The 25112-nt window shown below is 41.1% G+C and overlaps 2 protein-coding genes across 11 annotated transcripts in view; one reads left to right on the forward strand and one right to left on the reverse strand.

The window, feature by feature from the left end:
- The window catches only part of sh2d4a (SH2 domain containing 4A), a 61719-nt gene extending 56056 nt beyond the window's left edge, over positions 1 to 5663 (forward strand). For all 4 annotated transcript variants that reach the window (XM_047017261.1, XM_047017262.1, XM_047017264.1 and 1 more), the window contains exon 9: positions 3211 to 5663. In XM_047017261.1, coding sequence (XP_046873217.1) covers positions 3211 to 3303 — 93 coding nt within the window. In that variant the 3' untranslated portion in view covers positions 3304 to 5663. The remainder of the gene's footprint in view (positions 1 to 3210) is intronic.
- Positions 5222 to 25112, reverse strand: part of slc38a9 (solute carrier family 38 member 9) — a 34901-nt gene continuing 15010 nt past the window's right edge. For 3 of the 7 annotated variants that reach the window (XM_047017260.1, XM_047017256.1, XM_047017257.1), the window contains 2 exons: positions 6860 to 6949; positions 5222 to 6229 (listed from right to left, as the gene is read on the reverse strand). In XM_047017260.1, the coding sequence (XP_046873216.1) occupies positions 6064 to 6229; positions 6860 to 6949 (256 nt within the window). In that variant the 3' untranslated portion in view covers positions 5222 to 6063. Of the gene's footprint in view, positions 6230 to 6859; positions 6950 to 17664; positions 17737 to 17771; positions 18323 to 19793; positions 19878 to 25112 lie in introns of those variants that run through there. The other 4 variants (XR_006955810.1, XR_006955811.1, XR_006955812.1 and 1 more) reach the window with 4 other exon arrangements.

Below are 25112 nucleotides of genomic sequence, written 5' to 3' on the forward strand. Positions count from 1 at the left end.
ATCATTTTGTGGCTTTACTGCAGTGGTTCTCAACCCTGTCCTCAGGGACCCCCTGTCCTGCTTGTTTTAGATGTTTCCCTGCTCCAACACACCTGATTCAAATGCATGTTCGTTACCAGGCTTCTACAGAGCTAGATAACGACCCTTTTATTTGAATCAGGTGTGTTGGAGGAGGGACACATCTAAAACATGCAGGACAGGGGGTACCTGAGGACAGGGTTGAGAACCACTGCTTTACTGTATATTGTTACTGAGCTTGCTACCCTTAGAATGTGGCTGTAACATCGGCTCTGCAGCTAACAGCTGAGTTACTGTCGCTAATGTAAAGGTAGTTAGCATCAAGTATGCAGTGCCGCCGCTCCCATAACATGAACTACGCGCTGTGCGTAGGCCACCGAGGTGGAGGCGGCACTAAAAAATTGCCAACTGATAAATCATCATAGTTATTATAATTATAATACCGATATTATTTCAGTAGGCCTACATAAATATTAAGCGCCTTAAGGAATGTATATTACAAAACAGGCATAACAAGATATATTTAATTGCTCAAAAAAAAGTTACGATGGTGCCCCCCCCAAAAAACAAATACACACTCAACTTCCCAAACTTGCCTTGGGTAAGTTACCATGGAAACTTACCAAAAGGTTTCATTACTTCTGTTTCTGGAACGGAAACCTTGGAGTATGCCCCTTTTCAGGGTTAAACAGCTAAAAAGTTTTCACTAAACCCGCTACCTGGAACAGTACCGGTCCTAGCACATCTGGCGCCCTAGGCAAAATGTTTCAACCCCCCCCCCCCCCCCCGAGCGCAAATCGTAGGGCCGCACCCCCCCGGGCCGCCCCCACAAACGCAACACGGAGACATGACGTGGCGCGGTTGGCGCCCTCTGCTGGTTGTGCAGGAGGGTTAATTAATGGATGTACTTGGGAAAATGCCGCCCCCCTCTTCATGCCACCCTAGGCGGCTGCCTATGTCGCCTGTAGGAAGGACCGGCCCTGACCTGGAATACCCCCCAGGTCCAGCAAATCATTCCTAAGTACCGTTGTACTCCCGGAACAAATAGTATACATTACTTAAAAATAGGGATGCACCAAATCCAGATTTTTGGGGTTCGGCGGAATACCGAATCCACTGGTTAAGATTCGGCAGAATCCGAAACCAAATCCTACTCCCATCTTCCATCCATTAACACAGTAAACACATTAAAGAAGTAAACAACGTCCACAGCAGTGTGTTTAAAAAAAAATACTGTAAAAAATAAATAAAGAATAGGCAACATTATGCCAGGAAGACAAGTGGGAAAAACTATTTTGACAATTACCATATGCCTATCTCAAGATCCAATCAATATCCAAAATATTAGCCTTTTAGATTTCTTGAATTTCTTTCCGATGTTTCATTCGCAAGTTTTAACAGCGGATATGTTGTGTATTGTTTAGGGTCCTTGCCACCACAAGGCAAATCGGCATTGCAAATTGAACATGCAGCTCAACTTGAATCTCCTTCTTTTGACTAAAAGCCTACTGCATTGAACGGACCACCTACGTAACGGTGGCGTCATTAGGTCGATCAGCGTAGCACGCGTAGCGCTTGGGTTCGGTGGAAAAAATTCAACGGTTCGGCCGAAACCTAAACCGAATCCGGTGCATCCTTAATTTGTCTCTGTGTGTATTTCTTTTGTTCAAAAATAGTTCTGTATTTTATTGTGATCTTACCTGGACATATTGGTCCCTGAGTTGCTTTACACGTTCAGAGTTCCTCTCAAAAGGCACTGAGTACAACTGCTTCATCCTGACCTGATGTTTTTTCAGGACTCTAGAAATACTTGTTATGCTTACACTGTGAATATTTGCAAAAGTAACGTTGTCTGCCAACACTGTCTCGAATCTCAATGAGTTTTATACCATTGTTTCTGATGACCATATCAACAATGGCAGTTTCCTGCGCATCAGTGAACATACTACCTCTCCCACCTGTGTGAGGTAACCATTGAGTCCTAGCAGAAATACAAAAGCAATTACAGACAAGTCGGTTTGGGGTCTTTGCTCTATTTACTTCTGTAATGTTCAACTCAGTCAGATGCCCTTGCAGAATACAAGTTACTTGTTGGTTTGCCGTAAAACTCTAACTCTAATAGATGCCTGTTAGGCAGATTTTCTGTGTACATGTACAGCCTGAGTATCTGTAAGGTCAAGAGGTCCTGCAGCGAGGCCTCCACTGAGCAGAATATAGCACACAGTTAGGAGACTGTGATGCAAATCATGTACAAAACAGGGCTAATGTGATTAACGACCACTTCACCTGCTGGTGTATGCTCTCGTGTATCAGTGTACTGACCACTGAAGACCCGTTATGGAAGTAATTCTGTGCATTCTATATCTGTACTGTCCAACTCATGTATTTAAGCATGGCTGAGAGACAGAGTTTTCACTCATGCCATCAGCGCTCGACTAATAAACCAAAGTCAAACTCCTTTCCTTTGTCTTGACTCCTTCCGGCCTGCCTTCTTCAGTATAACTTCCTTATCAATGCCACTGTTGAGCGTTACAGATTTGGCTGCACTCTCTGACCAGCCTCTCTCATTGACAGACCATGATTTATTACATGATCAATTACAGTAGCTCTGATCTCATCTGAGACTACATGTCTTGATCTTCCTCTTATTCTTCTTCCACCATGCATACATATTCCTCTCCCCCTTTCAGCAACTCTTCTTCCTCTTTCAGCCGCTTCTCTATCTCTGGCTGGGTCCATGTTTACACCACAATACAAAACTGTTCTGAAGTTTTCTCCTTTTGTAATGAAATTGAAAGAGTAACAGCTGGGGTTGGTCCAATTGTTTTTGTAGCATTTAATTTTTAGATTTATATATATTTTATTACAATATTACTGTAAAAATGTAGCAAATTGCTGTCTTGTTTTGTAATATGTTATTGTTTTGAAAACAGTATGTAAGCATGTGCAAATTGGCCTGTACGTACAGGAGTTTTGGCGGTTGTTGTGTCGAATGAATGTCATTTGAAAGATGTAGTCATTGAATGCATTTTGTGCCAAAGCAATGATAAATGATCCACAGTTTAGCCCACATATATTTCTGTTGTGCTCACTGTGTGGAGATAAAGTGACTTAAGTATTGAGAAATGTGTCCTAGCGACTGTAAAAAATCAAGTTAATAAAAACACATGCAATTCTTCTTTTTCTCTCAAGGGAGAGCCAATTACCATGTCAGGAGGGGAGCAACTGCTTCACCCATGTGGACAGAAGGCCGGCAGTGTGGACTACACTGATCTCTTCACCTGAACAATAGAGCCCTGCCACCTACCATACCCATCTGGGACATGAAACAACATAGGGAACGAAGTATCTAAATCCTTTAAAGTGGCTGCTTTAATTCATTTCCATTTTCTCATTTTGGCACAAATGTGCAAAAAGCTGGATCAGTTCAAACATATTTCTTATGGGAAGCCGCAACATGGTAGCACGTTTTCAAATCAGTCCAGATGACAAATTGGGAAGGAAGCCACTGTAGGCGATTTATCTTAACTGCTTCTGTGGCAGACGCATGGATCCCATCCAGTAGAAATACAGTTTTACCTCACTGCCAAACCACAAATGATCTTCCTCTTGCACTGTATGGAGATGCTCAGCCACCGCTCCTTTCCTTAAACATTATTAAGCAGCATGTATTACAATTTCATGCATTATATTGACAAATTGCCTGCAATGATAATCTTAAAGTCAATTTCAAAACAGTAATAGTTGCTGGTTTTGAGACTTGAATAAATTCCAGACTTTGAATCACCCCACTAGTCTATTATATTTTGTGGCCTTAAAATGAGTCTTACATATGAGCATCAACAGAATTATAATTTTCTCTCTATATTTCTTGCACTTTCCAAGCAGAAATGTACATATAGAATACAATGCCTGCAATACATTATTTACAACATTTAACATTTGCTTTGGGATGTATCACCATGTAAATCAGCGACTCCAGCAATGAAAAAATGTATGATGTAAGTAAATGGTGCATTGCAAGAAGTGTATTGAACGCTGGAATAGAATAACTAGGAGCTTCTGTCCCTACCACTCATCTAGTGTTAAATCAGTTCACCACCAATACCTCAACCATGTGGAGGTATGCTGCATTATTTGATCCAGCATGTAACAATCCCTAAGGACAATTATACAAACACATACACCGAATGCCCACAGAAAATTCACTGTAATGATAAACTCATCATTTAGATCAAGTCTGACATTGATTGGTTACATTCACTTACCCAATACTTTTTTTCCATGCTTGTAACTGTTACAGTATATAACACCATTAGCATTTGTTGCATTCATGGACGGATTAAGAAACCACGGGCCCCTGGGCCTGGATGTGTCAAAGCCCAGGGGCCCCCTCACCACCAAAAAAAAGTAAAAGTACTCGAGTAATCAACAAAATAAACAACGTTTATATTCCAAAAATATTTGATAGTTGTAACAATAGACTAGAGTGTACATTTGTAGCCCACACAACCCTCTCTCTTTCTTGAAAAATGACCATCATAAGCTTAAATTATATCTTCGATAGTGTGTGTTGGGGGTGCTTGGACACAGCTCTAATGCTATTGTTTTGCACTTGCTTTTTGGATTTCTCCCTACAAAGTTGAAGGGCCCATATTGCATGGAGTACTCAGCCCCTCCTATAGTCCTATAGATAAACTGAGGGGATAAATACTCACTTGAAAGGTATCATGATGGTTTATTTCTTGTGACATCTTCAAGGTGAATGTTTAGACAATTTCTTTTGTTTAATTAGTACGAATTTTGGGGCCCTGTCAAAGACATTAATGACTTAAGCCTAGCACGTACCGGCTACGGCGCATTTCATCATATCAATACACTAGTGCATATCAAGTTAATAACAGCAATGATACGCAGAGGCTCTGGTTTAGGGAACCCCTGAGCTCATGGGCCCGGCAGGCCTGTTGTTTAATCCATCCCTGGTTGCATTGCATTTACAAACGGAACAATCAGAAACTAATTTTAAGATACTGGTATTTTCAATAGAGCAAAATGTCCACAACTTCACTAAGTATAGTTGGTGCTTGGTTACGTTTGAAGGGACTGTATGTGTACAGGATAGACAAGTTACAAATACAATGTAGTGTTAAATTGTCAGAGATATGGGACGTCCATCCAAACAACATGACTCAATACTCAGCACTGTAAGTATGCATCACATATTTATTTTGGAATTATTTATCCGTAAGAGAATGTACACTTGACACATGATTCACCTTGTCTATATTTAGCTTGAAATGGGGAGAAAAAAATTGTAGGAGTTTTCTAGAACCCCCAGTAACCTCCAGTCAGTGATGTTTATGTGATTACACAGGAATCCTAACAGTGGCATGATGCTTGGTCATGAGTGCAAGCAACTACAAAACCCAGAGATGCAGCAGGGTGAGAAGCTAAAGTCAAATCTAAATAAGTGAAACTAAATGGTTTTGGGATTGAGAGTTTCAATGTATAAAAGAGTGACTTTGCTATAGTTCTCTCAAATCGAGAATCAAATATGGTCAAGAACCTCTCCATATCATCTCTATATCAAGCCTACACCTGAGCATAGCTGTGCAAACTTGCAGTTTTAACCAATCGCAGATAAATAAAAAATCCTGCTCAAGGTTTTGGGAACATTTGTATTGGCTGTAAATATGTTTGGACAAAGGTTAGCCAAAATATCTAGACTAATGTCATTGACTTTAAGTGTGACTTTGTTGCAAGATTAAAGTACAGATCAGTATGAAGATAATGAAAGTGCAAAGACAGAGGAAATCAATAAGTATTTAGAAGACAAAGACATTTGTAATAATTTCCCAGTGTGTTTTGCAGATTGTAAGATCACTCATAAATACAGTCCATCCATAGTGTGACAATAACTACAATGTCACTTAAACTCACAGCAGCAGTGTTGCCCCTATGTTTGTTAATTTTTTTTGTGCAACACCTAAAATGTTCAAGGTGGAACACTGGCCTGGCATTTCTGTGAGCACCCAGAGAAATAAGTTACATGAAGAACTGTCCCAAAACATTGGCCACACCCAGGAGGATGAGGAAGCTGTGGAAGATGGCAGAGGGCCAGTGGAGATCACCCCTACGCTTTAGAGAGATCATGTGGACCATGGCGGGGCAAACAAACACCAGGGCCAGACCGCATGTAGCCCCCGAATACCTTGAGGGGTAAAAGGAATGCGGTTCAGTTAGCATTTTTGGGGGCTTGAAAGAGCCCATGGAATAACACATGACATATTGTACTTTTTATACCTAGTTAAACCGGGTTCCAGCACGTTTTGACAAATGTGTTTCATTGACTTGAAACAATGTCCACAACCAAAAATATAACATATATTCTAAAAGTGGCCATCAGTTATAAAGGTAAGACATAGCTAGTAACATATGTTCCTTGGCATGCACAACCCTCTAAGCTAATTTTATTTGTACATGCTCTGGACACAATGGCCTTAAGTGGTGTTCTGTCCGACACACCGGGGTGCACACAGAGATAATATTGAGCTAGTGCCCAGTGTTAGAACTCATTCAGTATCTCCACTACAGTAGCACTGTGTCAATTAGGTATTGTTTCACAATTTACAATGATTGTTTTCCTCTATGATTTATATTTAGTCATTTGATAGTATGATATTCACAGTATGATATTAACTGTGTTTATTTGTATGATCTTTCTAGGCAGGGAAACATGAATGTTCATTCACATACTTTTCTAGGTATTACATGACAATCTTTATGAAACACATTAGGAATTTAGAGGAGGATATTAATGACAACCGAAGGGCTTTCTTACCTTATAATGGAACCAATGTTTGGGTAAAACTTAGCCATGAGGACTCCAGCTCCAACAATAAATATGTTTAGTGTGAGGACGTGGAAGAAACTGTAATGAAGTGGAAAATGTTCTATTTATTGATGGTAGGACTGGGCAAGGGGTAAGACGGTATGAACGATACAGAAATATACTGGTATGAATGAATTTGGTCTACAATATGAATTTTGACTATACCGTGCTAACCACAGAAGAACCTTCCGGAAATACGATTTGTAACAGCCCGGGGTTTGTATTCTCAAAATACCCACATTTTTAAGGTTAAAATGTAAGTAAGTAAGACTTAATTTATATAGCACATTTCATACAAAAATTGCAGCTCAAGGTGCTTTACATAAAATCAGCGAAAACATAAAATCAGCAAAGACAATAATACAAGTGATAAAAGTAGTAATAAAAACTACAAAATAAACAAGAATTTGTAAAATGTAACACATAAGTGATAGTGCAAGTCAAACACAAGCCGCAATCTTTGCAGGAATCCAAAGCAAGTCTATAAAAACTATAATATAACTACTAAAAGTTGTAAAACCCTCCTGAGATAAAAAAAAAAAAGTTAAATGCTTTGGTAAAAAGGTAGGTTTTAAGCTGTCTTTTATAAATGTCTAGCGAATTTGCTTCCCTAATATTTATGGGTAATTTGTTCCATAGTTCTGGGGCGTAATTGGCAAAGGCTGCATCACCAATCTTCTCATGACTGCTTCCGGTGACCTCTAATAAGACTGCTTATTTGGGTTAGCAAAGATAGGACCTTGTGCTAGACCAAGGTCAGCCACTAGTCAGTGCTAGCAGTAGATTCTATAGTGCTAGCAGCGTTAGCTCCTCTAAGTGCTGATGGGCTGTGGGTAGTCTTAGCATACCTTGGATCTTGATAATCCTGTGATATTGTTGTCTGATTAGGCTTGATGGGGGGGTCGATCAGCGCCCCAAGTTGTCCGAGAGGGGCTTGGAGTGAAATGGGGGTCTCCCAGTTGCAGCAGACGATGATGTGTTGGATTTGCATGTGTGTACTAGCTACCATCATGGTGTGTCGGCAATCTGGGCCCTTCATCTTTGTTAGCTGCGTGGCTAGCACTCCTGTGCCTCTTTGCCTTGGATTCCACACACAAGGGAGAGAGAGTTCCCAGTGGTTCGAATCAATTTCTGAGTGGGACAGGAGGAGAGGTGATGCGGGAAGAAATTCAGCCTCGCTTTTTTTGCTGTTTGTCCTTTGTGCCAGTCCCATCTCCGATGAAGGTAGAAGCGGCGCTAGGCCTCTTTGGTTTAGCGCCGAGAGCAGGCCATGACTCATCTGGTCCATCGGCCAGTGGAGAGAAAGCTGGTGGCTCATTAGCCGGTAGCTTAGCCTCCGGGCTAGGTAGCATGGAGTCTATAAAGTCTTTGGTCTCTCTGATATCTAAGAAGGTTCTGACTTTTAGCTCCAGTTTGACTATCCTTTGAGTAAGTTGTTTGCAGTCGTTGCAAGCCATAGTTCTACAGGGAACAAGCTTTAGCTTGCTTGCCTGTGGTCAGTCTGCGAGGGCAGCCCAAAATACTTATGTTCTCCTTGGGCTCCAGTCCCTCAGGTTTTTCCTTTTTGTGGTTGTAGTCGATCCACTTGATTTTGAGCTATATCATCAAAACTATCCAAATGACTGAAACTTCAAAGCATTTCTCAGTGAATGACTAGACAATACGATAGAAGCCAAGCAGGAAAGCAAGCAGGGAAGGTCAGGGGGAGGGGAGGGAAAGAAAATGCGACTGCCTTCATGAGAGCCAGCGAGACAACCCAATGTGGGTTGCCATTTTCGGCAAATACTACCCTAACCCAGGGGTGGGCAATCCTGGTACTCAGGGGCCACTGTCCTGCATGTTTGAGATGTTTCCATGCTCCAGCACGTCTGTTTCAAATAAATGGGTTGTTATCAAGCTCTGTGGAAGCCAAGTAATGACCATTAATTTGAATCAGGTGTGTTGGAGTAGGGAAACATCTAAAACATGCAGGACAGTGGCCCCTGAGGACCAGGATTGCCCACCCCTGCCCTAACCCAACAATGTTTATATTGCATAAAGCTCAAAAAAGTATTTTGCGCTCAAATGAATGCTAAGAAATTTTGCTCAGGCGCCCAGAGCGCTCGCATTACATGTACAAATCCGTATCTAAAGCTTGGTTTATTCTTCAATGTCAAACGCGTTTGCGTAGGGTCCGTAGACGCCGCAGAGAGCCGCACAGCAAGAATGCACAGGCTACGTGCCCCAGCTTAATTATCTCGAAGTGCTTAGCTACAGGCATGCAGAGCCGCACAAATAATGGCTGTTTATCAATCCGAAGAACGCCAAGAACGTACTTGCTAGAAAAGAACATTCTTGAGAAAAATGTTCTTACCAAGTGTCTTGCGAGAACGGTCTTGCAAGACCGCAAGGACGGGGAACGATTTGAGATGCGTGTTCTTGCAATGACTTCTGGGAAATCACATGCGTTCTCGCTGACCAGGTCACCATCCGATGCATCCTCGATAAAATGGAACAAGAACATCAAGAACATTTCCGGGTATTTTTGGCGTTCTTGGTGACTTGTGTTCTTTGGATTGGAACCGTACTTGGGCAATGAAAGATTACGTCAAACGAGTTCGCAAGAACACAAGAACGGAGAAAAACCAAGCCCCCACCCCTCGACTTTAAGCAACGGCCCCGGTGGATGTAGGTGGTATTGCATTTCGTGTTTGACTTCAGATTCTTCCGGTCGTTTTTATTTTTTAACTCCAGACAACATTTACAAAACGATCTGCCCCCCCAAAAATTGTTCGATTCTCAAACCTTGCTCATACTACTAGCTTTTTCATAGAATAATTTTTCCAGATTTTTGGTAAGTTTGAAACCAATCCGAAATGGGTAAACTCGCACCCCATTTATTTGCATACGTCAATAAAAGCTGCCTGCAAATGTGCTGGCGGATACTAACAGGGCACGAGCACAAAAGTTCACATTGTCCGATAGCCGATTTACATGGAGCTGAATGAACCATAGACTTATGTTGAATGAGCACAGGGAGAAATGGCTTGAGTTGCCTGCCCTGTTGTTGCAAGTTTAGCAAATGCTTGTCACATACCCAAAATTATGTTTATTCCCGTTATTGTAGGGCTGTTTTGGCAGCCCCTTTGTCACTGGTCACCCAGACACTCGTCTGGGACAGTTGTTAATTTGCATGAATGCTAAAATGACAATCACACCTTAATGACACACTTCTGGAGAGGTGGTCTCAACAGTTGAAGAGGAAGGTGGACAGAGGAAGACTCTGAAATTATCATTAAAAGTTGTGTTTCTTGTAAATATCGTTCTAAACCGCTTTTAATGTCATGTTTGATATGCTTTTGTTTCTTATTTTATGTTTTACATTCTAGTAATAATTTTAATACTGTAACATGTACATGGAGTTTGTGCCTGCAGCAGACCAACTTGTGTTTAACATATTCCCTTGTCTTGCAAGGACACCACTAAAGGTGCCAGTATGGTACTCCGACTCCGTTAAGGATGGGCGGGCCGCCGGATAGGACAAATTAATTAGCATTTCTGTTGCCTTTATGGTTCTCCAAAGGCTGGGGGTGCTGAAAACAATTCACCGCCAGAACAGTAGATGGAGAAGCGTTTTTTTGTCGAAAACACGATGCTTTGTTGCGTCTTTGTAAGTTAGAAATCGTCGTTGTTTATCTCCCACCTCTCATCACACGTGTGACCCTCATACCAGCTGTCACTAGTCAGACGATGAGTGCAGCAGGTGCAGTCACATATGATTATGTTAAAAACTGTGTCTAATGCGATATAACCACCTGAAAGAGCAAACTTATCTTTATCATGGTAGGTATTATTTGTGGGGAAAATAGTAGCACTCTATAACAAAATGATATGCTTATCTTATATACCCCGCCACGTCATTTTATGTGGCCCGCGGAAGCTTAATGGGCTATTGAAATAAGTCTACGCTGCTTTACAGCGTGCATTGACCATAAACGACATCTTTCACCATGCATTTCGATTGTGTTACGGCAAAGTGACGACATCCCGCCTCTAGAAAGCAGTGTATGCACATCAGTGTTAAACGCAAAGTTTAACTAGGTGAAGGCGAGCATGGTTTGAATGACAGCACTCCAATGCAGCCGGTTCTGCGAACGTACCCCATGTGCATTTTCAGACAAGGTCCTCGGGCATTCAACCCAAGTTGGTATCGCTCTCGAACTTGGTTAGAGTACTCAGCCAAGCTAGCATGTTTCTGCTTCCCTTGTCGACAATTTGGAGCCAGAAATGATGAAGACATCACCTTCATTAGACAAGGTTTTACCAATTGGAAAACGGCAATGTTTTTTTTACATAAAGCTCAAAAAGCTATTCTGCGTTCAAATGAAGGGCAAAAAAAGTTTTGCTCTTGCGCTATGCGCGCTTGCATTTTGTCACCAAACACTGAGAAAAAATGTGCAAATTTATCCTCCAAGAAAAACAGCAGATTGTCCAAGAATTAAAAGGCGGACCTTATTGAAGCATAATAGGCCTTATGTTCACAAAAGCTACAACAAAAACACCATGTTTTAACATCGTTACTGACGTTACATCGTAGTTACAACTGGCCCTTTGACGGCAACCATAATGCTGATGTGGCCCTCGGTGAAAATGAGTTTGACACCCCTGCGATACAGACAAGGCTCTGGTTTTGTGAATTCATTTCTCCACCACCAAGTGTATAATCCAATGTGAAAAATGATAAACAAAAAGACTGATATAATTGGAAACAAAAAGATCCATACAAACTATGTAGGCTACTCAGGGCCGGCCCAAGCCTTTATGGGGCCTTAAGCAGAATTGATTTAGGGGCCCCCCTGTGACGCAAATATTATTGATTATTTTTAATGCTTGATTATTCGCACACTATTTATCTAATGCACTAATTAGCAATGTTATTAGTTGTGTTGCTTACATCATAACATTGATTTTACCCTCATACAGTTTTTATTTTAACAGAAGCAAACCCACAAGATTGGTCAGGTGATGATTTGAACTTTAAGTATTCAAAGTCATACAGTACTAAGTGGTGTACTTAATTTGGTGTACTGAAAAGTAGCTAAATAAACCAGACAATGCATCTATTGTACACATGTTAACCTCTTTAATAGCTTATGGTTTAAACTAGCAATGTGCAAAAGGGCAAAACATTCAACTCCAAATAACTTAAAGATAAACAGTATTTTGTTATTTCTTACAAAACTGATATTAAATTAAATACCTACAATATAAATAGGATTGTTGAAAACGGACCTGCTGTATCATCAACTGTAGCACTGGCACTTGGGGCAGGAGGCGTTGGTTGAGACCCAGCTCCAAAATATATCAACAGTGCTCCTAGGGAAGATTCATATGAGTACATAGTAGACGGATCAGAATATTAATTTAACAACATAAATGATTTCACAAAGCAGCAAGCCATATGTACACTTGAAACCACAACTCTTAATCTATAACTAGCTAATTGAGGCATAATGATATTGGAATCTTATAACAATGACCCCAAAAGGGTAGGATCTATGCAAGCTACTTTATGCTAGCTTTGTTAGCGAGCTTAACTGTCAAGTAACCAGCTTATGTTATCTCAGAACGTAGCCTAGTTAGCAAACCTTATTTTGAAATGTATTTAGCTACTATGCACTCGCCTAGGTAAATCCACCTAGGTGAATGCATACTAGCAAAATACATGCCAATTTTAAAGGGGGGAACTAGCTATTGTTATTTTTTGTAAGATAGCTAGTCTAAGTGTTACACTAAAATGATAGCTAGTTAGCTCTAGCTAACGTTGAAGGCTTGTTTGATGCATCTATCTCTAGACAGTAAATGTTTATGGTTAAAAACTGTAATTAATCATGCAAACATACCTTGATCTTGCAGTTTTTTCTCTTCCTCTTTTTTCTTTTCTTTGCACCAGAGCAATATGTCCCTTTTTGTGCCATTGTGTCAGATTGCGATTGCCGACTGATCTTTTCTGTTCTCAAACAATATACAACGTCATGTTGCTGTATGAGTGCTGACAAAGGCAGGCCCCCAAGATAATATATTAAACCAGTAGTAGTAGGCTATTATCTTCCTTGCCAGACGGTCAACATAATATTGAGTTTATTGCAAATTTGTATAATTACCATTAACATAACATAATTTTAAAATTAAGCTGTAATTTAATGTGCTCTTGGGGGCCCCCTGGTGGCCATGGGGGCCCCAAGCAGCCGCTTAGTTCGCTTATGCCTTGGGCCGGCCCTGAAGCTACTGTCAAAACTACAATGTACTACTCTAGGTCACTAAACTGTGGCAGTCAGTGCACAGACAACAAACTCACGTTTCGGAATTCGCTAGAGTAGAGCTTAAACTAGCTCACAATAAACTTTCTCTCCAAGAAGTTCTCATCACAGACGTCTTTCAATAAGACGACCTTAGAGAAAACGCCTTTCTGTCGAAGTCGGAAATGATGTCGTTTGGAAATGATGTCGTAGCGGACCAATCACAGCCAAGGGGTATCCGGCCAAGGGGTACAGCACGGCATGACGGATCGACAGGAATTTCAACGGTGCACGGGAGAGGTCTCCGTCGGCCCCGCAGACGACGGAGAGGGCGTTCCAACTATGCGTAGGCCCTTCCCATGTGTCCGTAATCGTGAAGTACGGAGTAGCATATAACGGCCTTTAGTCTACTGCAGCCTTGATTAATGATCCAATTTGAATTTGTATGCGTAGACAACTTTTCAGTCATGTGACCGGCATCCCCATTTTGGTCAGGTTTGGGTGTATACAGGGAGATGTTTTACCAATCACTTAAAGTTCTGATTACGATACAGCTCCGGTGCGTTAGGCGCCTAGTCTTCATTCTGAATACCTTTGTTAACCATTGCTCTGAAGGTATGTTTTGTATTTGATGATATTTCATTATCATTGTATTGATTATCTTACTATTTAGATAAACTATTATTGTGCATTTTGACGTTACTTGTTCTCTTTGAAACATATCTATCAAGCTACGGCGGTGAAAACTTTGATCTAGTCTGGTTGATGCGGCTAACTGATTATAAACATAGACTTTTGGAGTAGGTTTTAACTTAAGGCCTCTGAGTCACTTAGTGGATCTCCACGCTCCGAAGGAATTTACCGGAACCTCTGAGTGATCGATTACATATCCTACTAGGTCTACTATGTTTACATCCATATAGTAGAGATAAACGACTGATTAATGAACATGCATACTTAAGAGTCGGTGCTCTGATCAAGCAGACCCTTTTTACCTCCGTCAGAGTTTCATGTCATTAACTGTTTAGCGCTCAAGGTTACAGGTAAGGCACTTGTGCACTTGTCTAAAATTGGAGTCAGATATTAACGAGTCAATTATATCCCTGAGAATCTAACCAAAAGTGAATTGTGGTTCCCAAGCCAGGGACCAACACCAAGCCTCTCTGACCTTTCAATTCACCACCTACATTATTTTAAAACAGATTAGATTTTTCGTAAAAACTTTCATGACATGATGGCAAATATATTATGTTAAGCGTGAGCATAGATTGTTGACATGTCTATCTGGAGCAAAGATGAAGATTAATACTTTAACTAATAACCACAATAGGAAATGATATATATTTCAATGATATTAGTCTTGCCTTCAGAAGCTTTTGTTAAACACACCCATTATAAATTTTTTGATAGTGTCATCAAGCCAGACTGCTTTGTGGGACAATGTAGGTCCTCATGTTTCACCCCCACTTATATCTGATGAAAACATCTTGTAGCCTATATAGTTCTGTTAATATGCCCCTTTCAAAGGCAAATCTTTAATAATAAAGTATATTTTAGACACTTCTCAAGCTTTTATTTATTACATTATTACCAAGTCTTGTTAGATCACGTTATATCCATTAATAGGCGTTTGGTTTTGTAGGATGAACATATAAAATACAGGCCACATTTCTACACAGATGTTAAATTGAAGGCAGTGTGAAATTCGTGGTATTTTGTTTGAATATAAAGTTGACAGTAAGCTATGGTAAGTCTTAAGCTTTCTTTGCCTGGCGAGAACAACGACGGAGCTGTTCATGTTAACAGTTTATTTCATCCGATACAATGCGTTGGAAATCATACTCATATCACAAAGAAAAAAAGCAACATATGTGATGAGTTCCATCTAGAATAGCCCTATATTTAGCCCTATAGCCTATTTCTAAAAACCAAGTGAAAGGAATACTGTACAGTGACAGCATACATTTCCGTAAAGTTTGCATTATGTCTCTGATTCTTATCGGACTTGTACCCCATTCTGCCACTGCAATGCCTTAGCTCACGCTGGCGACCATATAAGTCTATGCTCGCGACTGGTTGTCGCAAAATATGACGTGTACAGCTAGTTGCAAACGTGCACGAGTAGGAAAAAAAGCGAGCCACTAGCTGTGTTTACTACCGCGCACTTGTGCACTTCGAGCACTGACTTTCAGTGCTTAGGGTGCTTCAGTCACAAAACCAGCAGAATTCAGTGCACTGAAAGTACCCGGATGGCGTCCTGCAAATGGTCCAAAAAAACAGTGTACAACGATGGACACTACTCGCCCTAAACAGGCGCCATCTTGGCTACGTAGCGGAAGAGGAGGAGCCCTTTCGGCAGCTTTTTCCACTTGGGGTGAAGAAGCGCGTTTATTTTGGCAGGTGTCGCGGGTGTCGCGGGCAGATTTGCGTCCGTCACTTCCGCCAAGTGTTTAACGCAAATGTTCCATTTCAGACAGCACTTATCAGCGACGGAGTGCACTGAATATGGAAGTGCACTGTTTTGCAGTGCACTGTATTGCAGTGTACTTTGTAAAGTGCGCGGTAGTAGATACAGCCACTGTTTAACGCTAAACCGGAAGAGTCGGAAGTGGAAAGATGGCACAGTCCAGTTTCGCGCTCTCGCTTGCCTCACTGCGCCACTGAGCACTTTTCATATAAATGAATGGGGACGCCATCTTGGAAGACAGAAGTAGTTGTGTCTATTAAGATATAAGTCTATGAGAAAAAAATATTCTTGCAAACTCGTTTGACGTCGTCTTTCAGGAGGGAGGAGGAGGGAGGAATTACACAGTTGGGATTTCGGGCAAGTTTGAAATACATCTCTTCGTCCATTTTCTCATCTCTCGAACAAGCACACTGTATTCTCCCTTATAGACATTTTCAAAAGCCTCGCTGCGTCTTCTGTCTCTGTTTCTAATTAAATTCAAGCAAATACGTTCTTCCAACTCAATGTCCATTTCCTCCTCATACAATTTCACACATCAGAACATTTCTTTGCGTCTTTCCTCATAGCTCAGTAGCTAGCTATCTAGCTATAGGCTATAGGAGAAGATACAAAACAAATATAATTGTTTACCAAAGCACAGCAACTTCTTCTGTGAGGTTTTCCTGCGATACAAGTAAACAAACCACAGTTTTGCATGATTGCACCGCCTAGTGCAATCGTCTATCTACACGACAAGGCCACACCTTGTGTGTACTGAGCCAATACTGAGCACGTCTCTGCACACATGACATGACATGAATAATGCAGACCCGCAGAAGCATAACACAGGCTTAATCACACATCAAATTTAGACAAAGTCCTACGTTTGGTTTAAGCCCTTAATGTTTACAATGTCTGGCTCCGCCCCTGGTCACAGCCCCATTCACACCAGACACGGCACAAAATTACTGTACGGAACTGTAACGCAAATATCACAATCAATCTTCTGCATCCTCACAACCAGATGGAGTCCCCAACCACAGATAGAGTAGAGCAGTGGTTCCCAAACTGGGGTGTGCGCACCCCCACTAGTAGTGCGCAGACTGACCACCAGACTATGCGCGAGAGAATGTTTGTAATGGCGGACAAAAATATTTTTACGTATTTAACTGAGGTAAACTTCTACGATGGCGTATTAGGGCCAGGTAGGTAAAAAAAAAAATCTGACTTGGAGGAGGGGGGGTAATATTCTGAAATTAAAGTCACAAATTTGCAAGAAAAAAAGTCAGAATTATACTTTTCAATAGAATTCAGCAATAAGGAAATAGGCTGCCTTGGCCTACTCCTAATTTTAGACCCGAATCACTAGATTGTAATAAGCATTCGGACTTTGAAAATACATTGCATGATTTGGGCCTATTCAGAAGGAAACATCATACTTATTTGGATGAGGTTATAACTTTTGTGCATCAGGAACTACTTTGCAATGGACAGATGCAAGTTACATCTACGGGCAATAGCGCAGCGTCTTGGCTGTGTTCTGTTGAACCTATTGAAATGTATAATTTGATCAGGCATCCATTACTGCAGGCTTTATACATGGCAAGCGGCGCCGTCTGTGATGTGATGAGGTTGACCATGCAAAGTGAAGCGATGAGGTTCCTTGAATTAGTTTTTTTCTCCATATTTTCGAGTTTATAATGTCGGAGAATCTCTGTAATCGCATTATGTGGTGCAATGATGGGTTGCATAATGTCCAACCACACCGAGGCTAATGCAATAGCATATAAATGTACTGTACAGTAATGTTATGCCGGGCCTCGTGAGAATGGAATTACCATGGTAGAGTCCGCAATTACCATGGTATAGTCAAAATTCATACCGTAGGGCAAATTCATACCAGTATATATCTATATTGTTCATACCGTCCACCCGTTTTTCACTTTTTATGTAAAACATGAAACCTTCAGCAAAAATACATGTTGATCGAAAGTTGTCTGCAGAGCTGCCAAATTCACAGTGTTTCATACCTAAAAAAACTGATGTGGTAATATACGATAGATGAACAACTTCAGTGCATCGAAATATTCACAGCGCTTCACCTAAAAAATAAAAGTATGTTACAACCTTATTCCAAAATTGATTCAATTCATTTTTTCCATCAGCATTCTACACACAACATAATGACAAAGTAATAATTTGTTTCATATTTTTTATATATTTACAAAAATTAAGAACGAAAATTTAACATCTACATAAGTATTCACAGCCTTCACTCAATACTTTGTTGAAGCACCTTTGGCAGAAGTTACAGCCTCAAGTCTTTTTGAGTATGATGAGTATGATAATTTCTCAAGCTATCAGGTTGGATGGGGAGCATCGGTGCCCTTCTAAGACGATGTTCAATCGGGTTCAAGTCTAGGCTCTGGCTGGGCCTCCCAAGGACATTCACAGAGTTGTCCTGAAGCCACTCTCATTTTATTACCTTGGCTGTGTTGTTAGGGTTGTTATTCTGTTGGAAGATGAACCTTCGCCCCTATCTGAGGTCCAGAGCACTCTGGAGTAGGTTTTCATCAAGGATGTCTCTATACTTTGCTGCATTCATCTTTCCCTCGATCCTGATTAGTCTCCCAGTTCCTGCTGCTGAAAAACATCCCCACAGCATGATGGTGCCACCATCATGCTTCACTGTAGGGTATAGCTGTGAATTGACACTGATCTCCCGATTCGATTACGATTATCATGTCAGAAATTCGATTCCTCGATGCATCACGATGCGTCAAATAGATTTTTCTATTAAAGCCATATAGGATATTTGACTTGACAGAATGCATTACGACACTGTATAGTTCAATATAATACAGTTTTCTATATTACTTATTGACAAAATGCGGTGACAACATGCCACGCTTAAAGACATTGTAACTGACTAAAACTACTGTACTTGCTGTGTAATATATTTTTTGCTGCTTGCTTTGTTTTTTCCACAGGTACACCCTTGCACTTTTTGAGGTTCGTGTTGTTAAATTGGTTAATTGTAGCTTGTTCAACTACATGCTCTTATGGTTGTTCCCTTTGGGACTTATTTCATTTTCAGTGTATGCTTCATGTTTTGGCTACCTGCAAAGTTTGAGGCTCTCATTGTTATGATCAGTGACCTATGCACTTTTGTAAAGTTCTCTTTTGGAAGTCGCTTTGGATAAAAGCATCTGCTAAATGCGTAAATGTAAAGACTGACTAACATGCACAATTCATAACGATTTCATAAAGGTAAAAGGTTAACATTGAAATCATAATAATCATAGTTTTGGCTCCAACAGTTATATTTTCATCCAAAAATACAAGTACTTTGTAGTAAGATATAAATGATCGTTATTATTTAACAAAGTCTGAACACAACAGACAGCATTATTAGCAGTATTGAAATCAGAGTTGCATCAATCCTCGGAGTTGCCGGCCCAGAGTTTGCGTTTTCCGCGGCAGGTGTTGTTGCTAGCAACTCAGGATGGAAACGGCTAAAGTGATTCCTTAAGTTGGTAGTGTTCCCAACTTATTTAATTTGGTGTGATAGGCTTTGCATATCGCATGAGATGTATCCAGTTCGTGCTTCCCAGCCTGTTGGTAAATTCCGAAATGAAGTTCCATCTCTCAACTTTTAAAACGCTTGGAGCATTTTTAAGGACTATCTCACAAGCACACTCTGCCATTTTGCTGTGGCACGTATGCGAATCGCGACGAATGACGTTAGGTAAATGAGACCAAGATGAGACTAGAGTCTATCATAGGTCTAGGCTACTGAGAATGTTATTTTTCATTTGAATGTTTATGCCGCGGCCGGAAAATGAACGAGCAATATCATTGCGTTATAATCGATTATGGTCGGCCACTGCATCAATGCAGCATCGTCCATGTCCGCATCGTGATGCATCGATTAATTTCAACACCTCCACTGTAGGGATGGTGTTTGCCAGGAGATCAGCGGTGCCTGGTTTCCTCCAGACATGATGTTTGGCATTCAGGCCAAAGAGTTCAATCTTTGTTTCATCAGACCAGATAATTTAGTTTCTTATAGTCCGAGAGTCCTTCAGGTGCCTTTTGGCAAACTCCAGGCGGGCTGTCATGTGCCTTTTGGAGGAGTGGCTTCCGTCCGGCCACTTACCGTACAGGCCTGATTGGTGGAGTGCTGCAGAGATGGTTGTCCTTCTGGAACATTCTCCTCTCTTCACAAGGCAATGCTGGAGCTCTGTCAGAGTGACCAACAGGTTCTTGGTCACCTTCCTGACTAAGGCCCTTCTCCCCCGATTGCTCAGTTTGGTTGAGCGGCCAAAGAAAACTGAAAATGTTTGGTGGTTCTCTGTTTTTGTTTGTGCTCTGACATGCACTGTCAACTGTGGGACCTTAAATAGACAGGTGCGTGCATTTCCAAATAACGTCCAATCAACTGATATTTGCCAATCAAGTTGTAGAAACAGCTCAAGGATGATCACTGGAAACAGGATGCACCTGAGCTCAATTTTGAGAGTCATGGCAAAGGCTGTAAATACTTAGTACAGGAAAATATTATTTGATCCCCAGCTTTTGTACAGATTTTGTACATTTGCCCACTGACAAAGAAATGATCAGTCTATAATTTTAATGGTAGGGTTATTTGAACAGTGAGAGACAGAATAACAACCATAAAATCCAGTAGAATGCATGTCAAAATTGTTCAACTGATTAGTTGGCAATTCCAGCGTTATGGATGTGACATTTGTACTCAAAATGACAAGAAAATATTCTCAGTAAAACAAAACTTCTTAGAATATTAAATTTAGTCATGCATATTCTGTAAGTACTCAATGTTTGTTTGCTTTTATTAAGTGATTCCTTTGTCTCATGAAATCTTGGGACATCCTGTGTGTGACTCATAATAATTTGTGATAATAGCCGAATTGATGCGGCCGCCATTTTGAATTCATTGAAAAAACGTTTTTTCTCTACTCCTCCTACACATGTTGTCCAATCTTCACCAAATTTGGCAGAGATTATCTTCAGACCAAGCCCTCACAAAAGCTACCACATGGTGTTTTGATTTTCGAAACCGTTTTCCCGCTAAAGGCAATCAAAATGTGCCGTTAAGCCAGCAAACAGGAAGTTGGGTCGTATTGTGTTTACACACGCAACTTTTGAACCTTATGACTGATTTTCCAAAATGAGGTAACCTTGGATTCCCTGGATCAAGTCGATTTCAGCACACCCTATCGCATCATTTGCCAGTTATATAGATTTCCCGCAATTTCCGTTTTTATCAAAAACCTTTGAAAGCCTACTCCTCCTACAATTAGTTTCCAATCTTCCCCAAAAATTGCAAACATCATCTTCAAAGCAACCCTCATTCAGGCATTACTTTTCTCTTTGAATGTCAAAACCGTTTGTCCGGTACAGCCAATCAAATTCTGCAACAAAGCAACCAAACAGGAATTTGGATCAAATCTCAGCAAATCCAATTTAACCAAAGCCCGTGTGGATCTTGTTGGTATTGCATTTCAGATTTTGTATGCAATGGTAAAAAGTTCCAAAAATCCTGAAACATTGATAGTATAGGCCAAGAATAACTACCACACCACAAATGGCCCACCATTACCCATAGGTGGCGCTACAGGCCACGCCCTAAAGCACAAAGATACAAGGCTTTCTGGAATGGATAGGCTCACCAAGCCCCCTCCCTTCACTTTTTGGCTTGAAATAAAGGCCCTTGTGGATCTTGATGGTATTGCATTTCAGAATTGGTATCCCATTGGTAATTCTGCAGCATTGATTTTTCTATACAGTTACAATTTGTCAAGAATACCCATTTTTCAATGGTTCGCAATGTTTGGAGGAATCCGCCATTACTGCTTGCAGTTATATTTATTATTATTCTTGTAATTTATCTCATGAACACATTGGTAAAAAGTTTTGAAATTTAACAAATTGATACAACATGCCACAACTACGGCCCAAACACAGACTGGCCCACATCAGACCATAGGGGGCGCCACAGGCCACGCCCAAATGTCCACTTTTCAGAGTGATTGTATTTCCACCCCATTGCTCCAATTCTTCTGAAACTTGGTGTGCATGCCTCATTTTTCATAAGGAACAAAAAAGCCTCAAGAACCCATAAGGTCCACCATGATGGATTTTCCTGTACAGTGATAATTTGGGAAAACATTCAAAATTCCTCTTCTCTTGAACCAAATGTCTAATTAACTTGAAATTTGGTACATATATGTATCATTGACATAATAAAAAATGTTACTTAAGGCAATTGAATCAAGTACAAAATGGCTGAAAGGGGTGTATTTATGTAAATGACCACATTGCCTCAGTAAGGTTGTGTCACTAAATTGAATGTTATTGTGAATGATGGTTTTTCAAACCCAATAGGCTTTAAGATGACACCATCCTGAAGTACCCTGCAAAGTTTCACCTTGATATGTAAAAATATGACTGAATTACAGCTGTTTGAGCTTGGACCAAATCTGACAATGCTTGCCATTGGAGAAACATCTTATTTTATTATCCAGTTGATGACTGAACATGGCAGATTCCAGATCTGGCAATGGCTCAATTGGCTGAGTTGTTGTGCTGATAAACAAAGGGTTGTAGGTTTGAAACCAGTCAGAGGACATTTTTTATTTTTTTGGACAGAACGGTTTCTAGTGTTCCGGTCAATCCTCCGTTTGTAAAACATAGCAATGGGTGTTTATTTGAGCCCATAACAACACTCCGATCATCTGTTACCACCTCCAGCTGAACCTTGCCAAAACGGAACTTCTCATCATCCCGGCCAAACCCTCCATCTCCCATGACTTCTCAATCACCCTGGGATCTGCGACGGTGACCCCCTCATCCTCTGCCAGGAACCTTGGGGTTACCATGGATGACAAGCTCTCCCTCACGGCCCACATTGCTGCGGTCTCCCGGTCGTGCAGATTCACCCTCTACAACATCCGGAAGATCAGGAGATACCTGTCTGAGCACTCCACCCAGCTGCTTGTCCAAGCACTTGTCCTCTCCAAGTTGGACTACTGCAACTCGCTGCTCGCCGGTCTCCCATCATGCGCAACCCGCCCTCTTCAGAGGATTCAGAACGCAGCGGCCCGCCTGGTCTACAATCTACCCAGACGCTCCCACGTTACCCCGCTCCTCATCTCCCTCCACTGGCTACCCATAACGGCCCGCATCAGATTCAAGACCCTGATACTGACCTTCCGAGCAGTGAACGGGACTGCGCCCGACTACATCAAGTCTCTCCTGCAGCCTTACACCCCCACCCGCCACCTACGGTCTTCTTCAGACAACCGCCTGGTGGTCCCACCTCTCAAGACCGCCCGGTCCCAGCACAAGCTCTTCTCCTGCCTGGCACCCCAGTGGTGGAATCAACTCCCCACCTCCATCAGAGACACGGACTGTCTCTCCACCTTGAAGAGAAGGCTCAAGACGCACTTGTTCCGGGAGTACAATGGTACTTAGGAATGGTTTGCTGAACCCAACGCTAGTCTCCTCAAGGATCACAATGACACTTGCTTAGACTGTTGCTCTTGTTGGTTAGTGGTAGCTGGTTTAAACTGTTGTATTCTATTTTAGTTAATCCTATTTTTATTGCTTTTCTACAGGTACACCTGCACTTAAGAGATTAATGTTGTGTAATTTAACTTGTTTAACTACATGCTCTTATGGTTTCTTCCCTTTAGCACTATTTTTTGGTTGTTCACAATATGTACTTCAAGTGCATAGGTCACTGATAATAACAACAAGATGGCCCAAAGCATTGCAGGTAGCCAAAAACAGAAGTACACATTGTGAACAACCAAAAGTGTAGCAGAGAGGCTAGAGACACTGACTTTTTACCTTATGCTCATGAGTTCAAATCCCTGTTTAGACTATTTTTGTTGACCAAACATGAAGTAGTTTTGCTCTCTTGTTGTCCAAGTCTCGATCTTCTACAGTGTACATGTTTATAATATTTTGCCATTTTGCAGAGGAACCCCCATCGCTACTTGCAGCTACAGTGCCCTCCAAAAGTATTGGAACAGTGAGGCGAATTCCTTTATTTTTGCTGTAGACTGAAAACATTTGGGCTTGACATCAAATAATGAACGTGAGACCAGAGATCAACGTTTCAGCTTTTATTTCCAGGTATTTACATCAGGATCTGATGCACAACTAAGAAAATATCACATTTTGTTTGAATCCACCCATTTGTCATGTGAGCAAAAGTATTGGAACAGATATACTTAAAACATATTTAAGTGAATAAGACTTAATATTTAGTTGCAAATCCTTTGCTTTCAATAACTGCAGCAAGTCTGTGACCCATTGACGTCACCAAACTTTTGCATTCTTCCTTTTTGATGCTTTCCCAGGCTTTCACTGCAGCCTCTTTCAGTTGTTGTTTGTTTTGTGGGGTTCCTCCCTTCAGTCTCCTCTTAAGCAGGTAAAATGCATGCTCTATAGGGTTTAAGTCTGGAGATTGACTTGGCCAGTCTAATACCTTCCATTTCTTGCCCCTGATGAACTCCTTTGTTGTTTTGGCAGTGTGTTTTGGGTCGTTATCTTGCTGCATGATGAAGGCTTTGCCAATCAGTTTGGTTGCATCTTTCCTTAAATTGGCAGACAAAATGTTTCTGTAGACTTCCGAGTTCATTTTGCTGCTGCCATCATGTGTTACATCCTCAATGAAGATTAATGAGCCCGTCCTAGAAGAAGCCATGCAAGCCCAAGCCATGACATTACCTCCACCGTGTTTCACAGATGAGCTTGTGTGTTTGGGATCATGAGCAGTTCCTTTCTTTCTCCAAACTTTAGCCTTTCCATCACTTTGGTAAAAGTTAATCTTTGTCTCATCAGTCCATAAAACTTTGTCCCAGAATTTTTGAGGTTCATCTCTGTACTTTTTGGCAAATTCCAGCCTGGCCTTCCTATTCTTCTTGCTAATGAGTGGTTTGCATCTTCTGGTGTAGCCCTTGTACTTTTGTTCATGAAGTCTTCTGCGAACAGTAGATAGTGATACCTTCACTCCTGCCATCTGGAGGTTGTTGCTGATCTCACTAACAGTTGTTTTAGGGTCTTTCTTTACAGCTCTCACAATGTTTCTGTCATCAACTGCTGATGTTTTCCTTGGTCTACCTGTTCGACGTCTGTTACTTAGTACACCAGTAGTTTTCTTCTTCTTCAGGACATTCCAAATGGTTGTACTGGCTATGGCCAATGTTTCTGCAATGGCTCTGATTGATTTTCCATCTTCTCTAAGACTCACAATTGCTTGTTTTTCACCCAAAGACAGCGCTCCGGTTTTCATGTTGTTTTCACCTCTGAATACAGTCTGCATAGACAAAACCTATCTTACCCAATCTGAACCTGAGTGTAGACATTCAGTGGTATTTATTGATTGAATAATGTATGTAATAGAACACACCTGGGCAACAAAACACACCTGTCAGTCATATGTTCC

Source organism: Hypomesus transpacificus, unplaced genomic scaffold (genome assembly GCF_021917145.1).
Source record: "Hypomesus transpacificus isolate Combined female unplaced genomic scaffold, fHypTra1 scaffold_51, whole genome shotgun sequence".
Taxonomy (NCBI): domain Eukaryota; kingdom Metazoa; phylum Chordata; class Actinopteri; order Osmeriformes; family Osmeridae; genus Hypomesus; species Hypomesus transpacificus.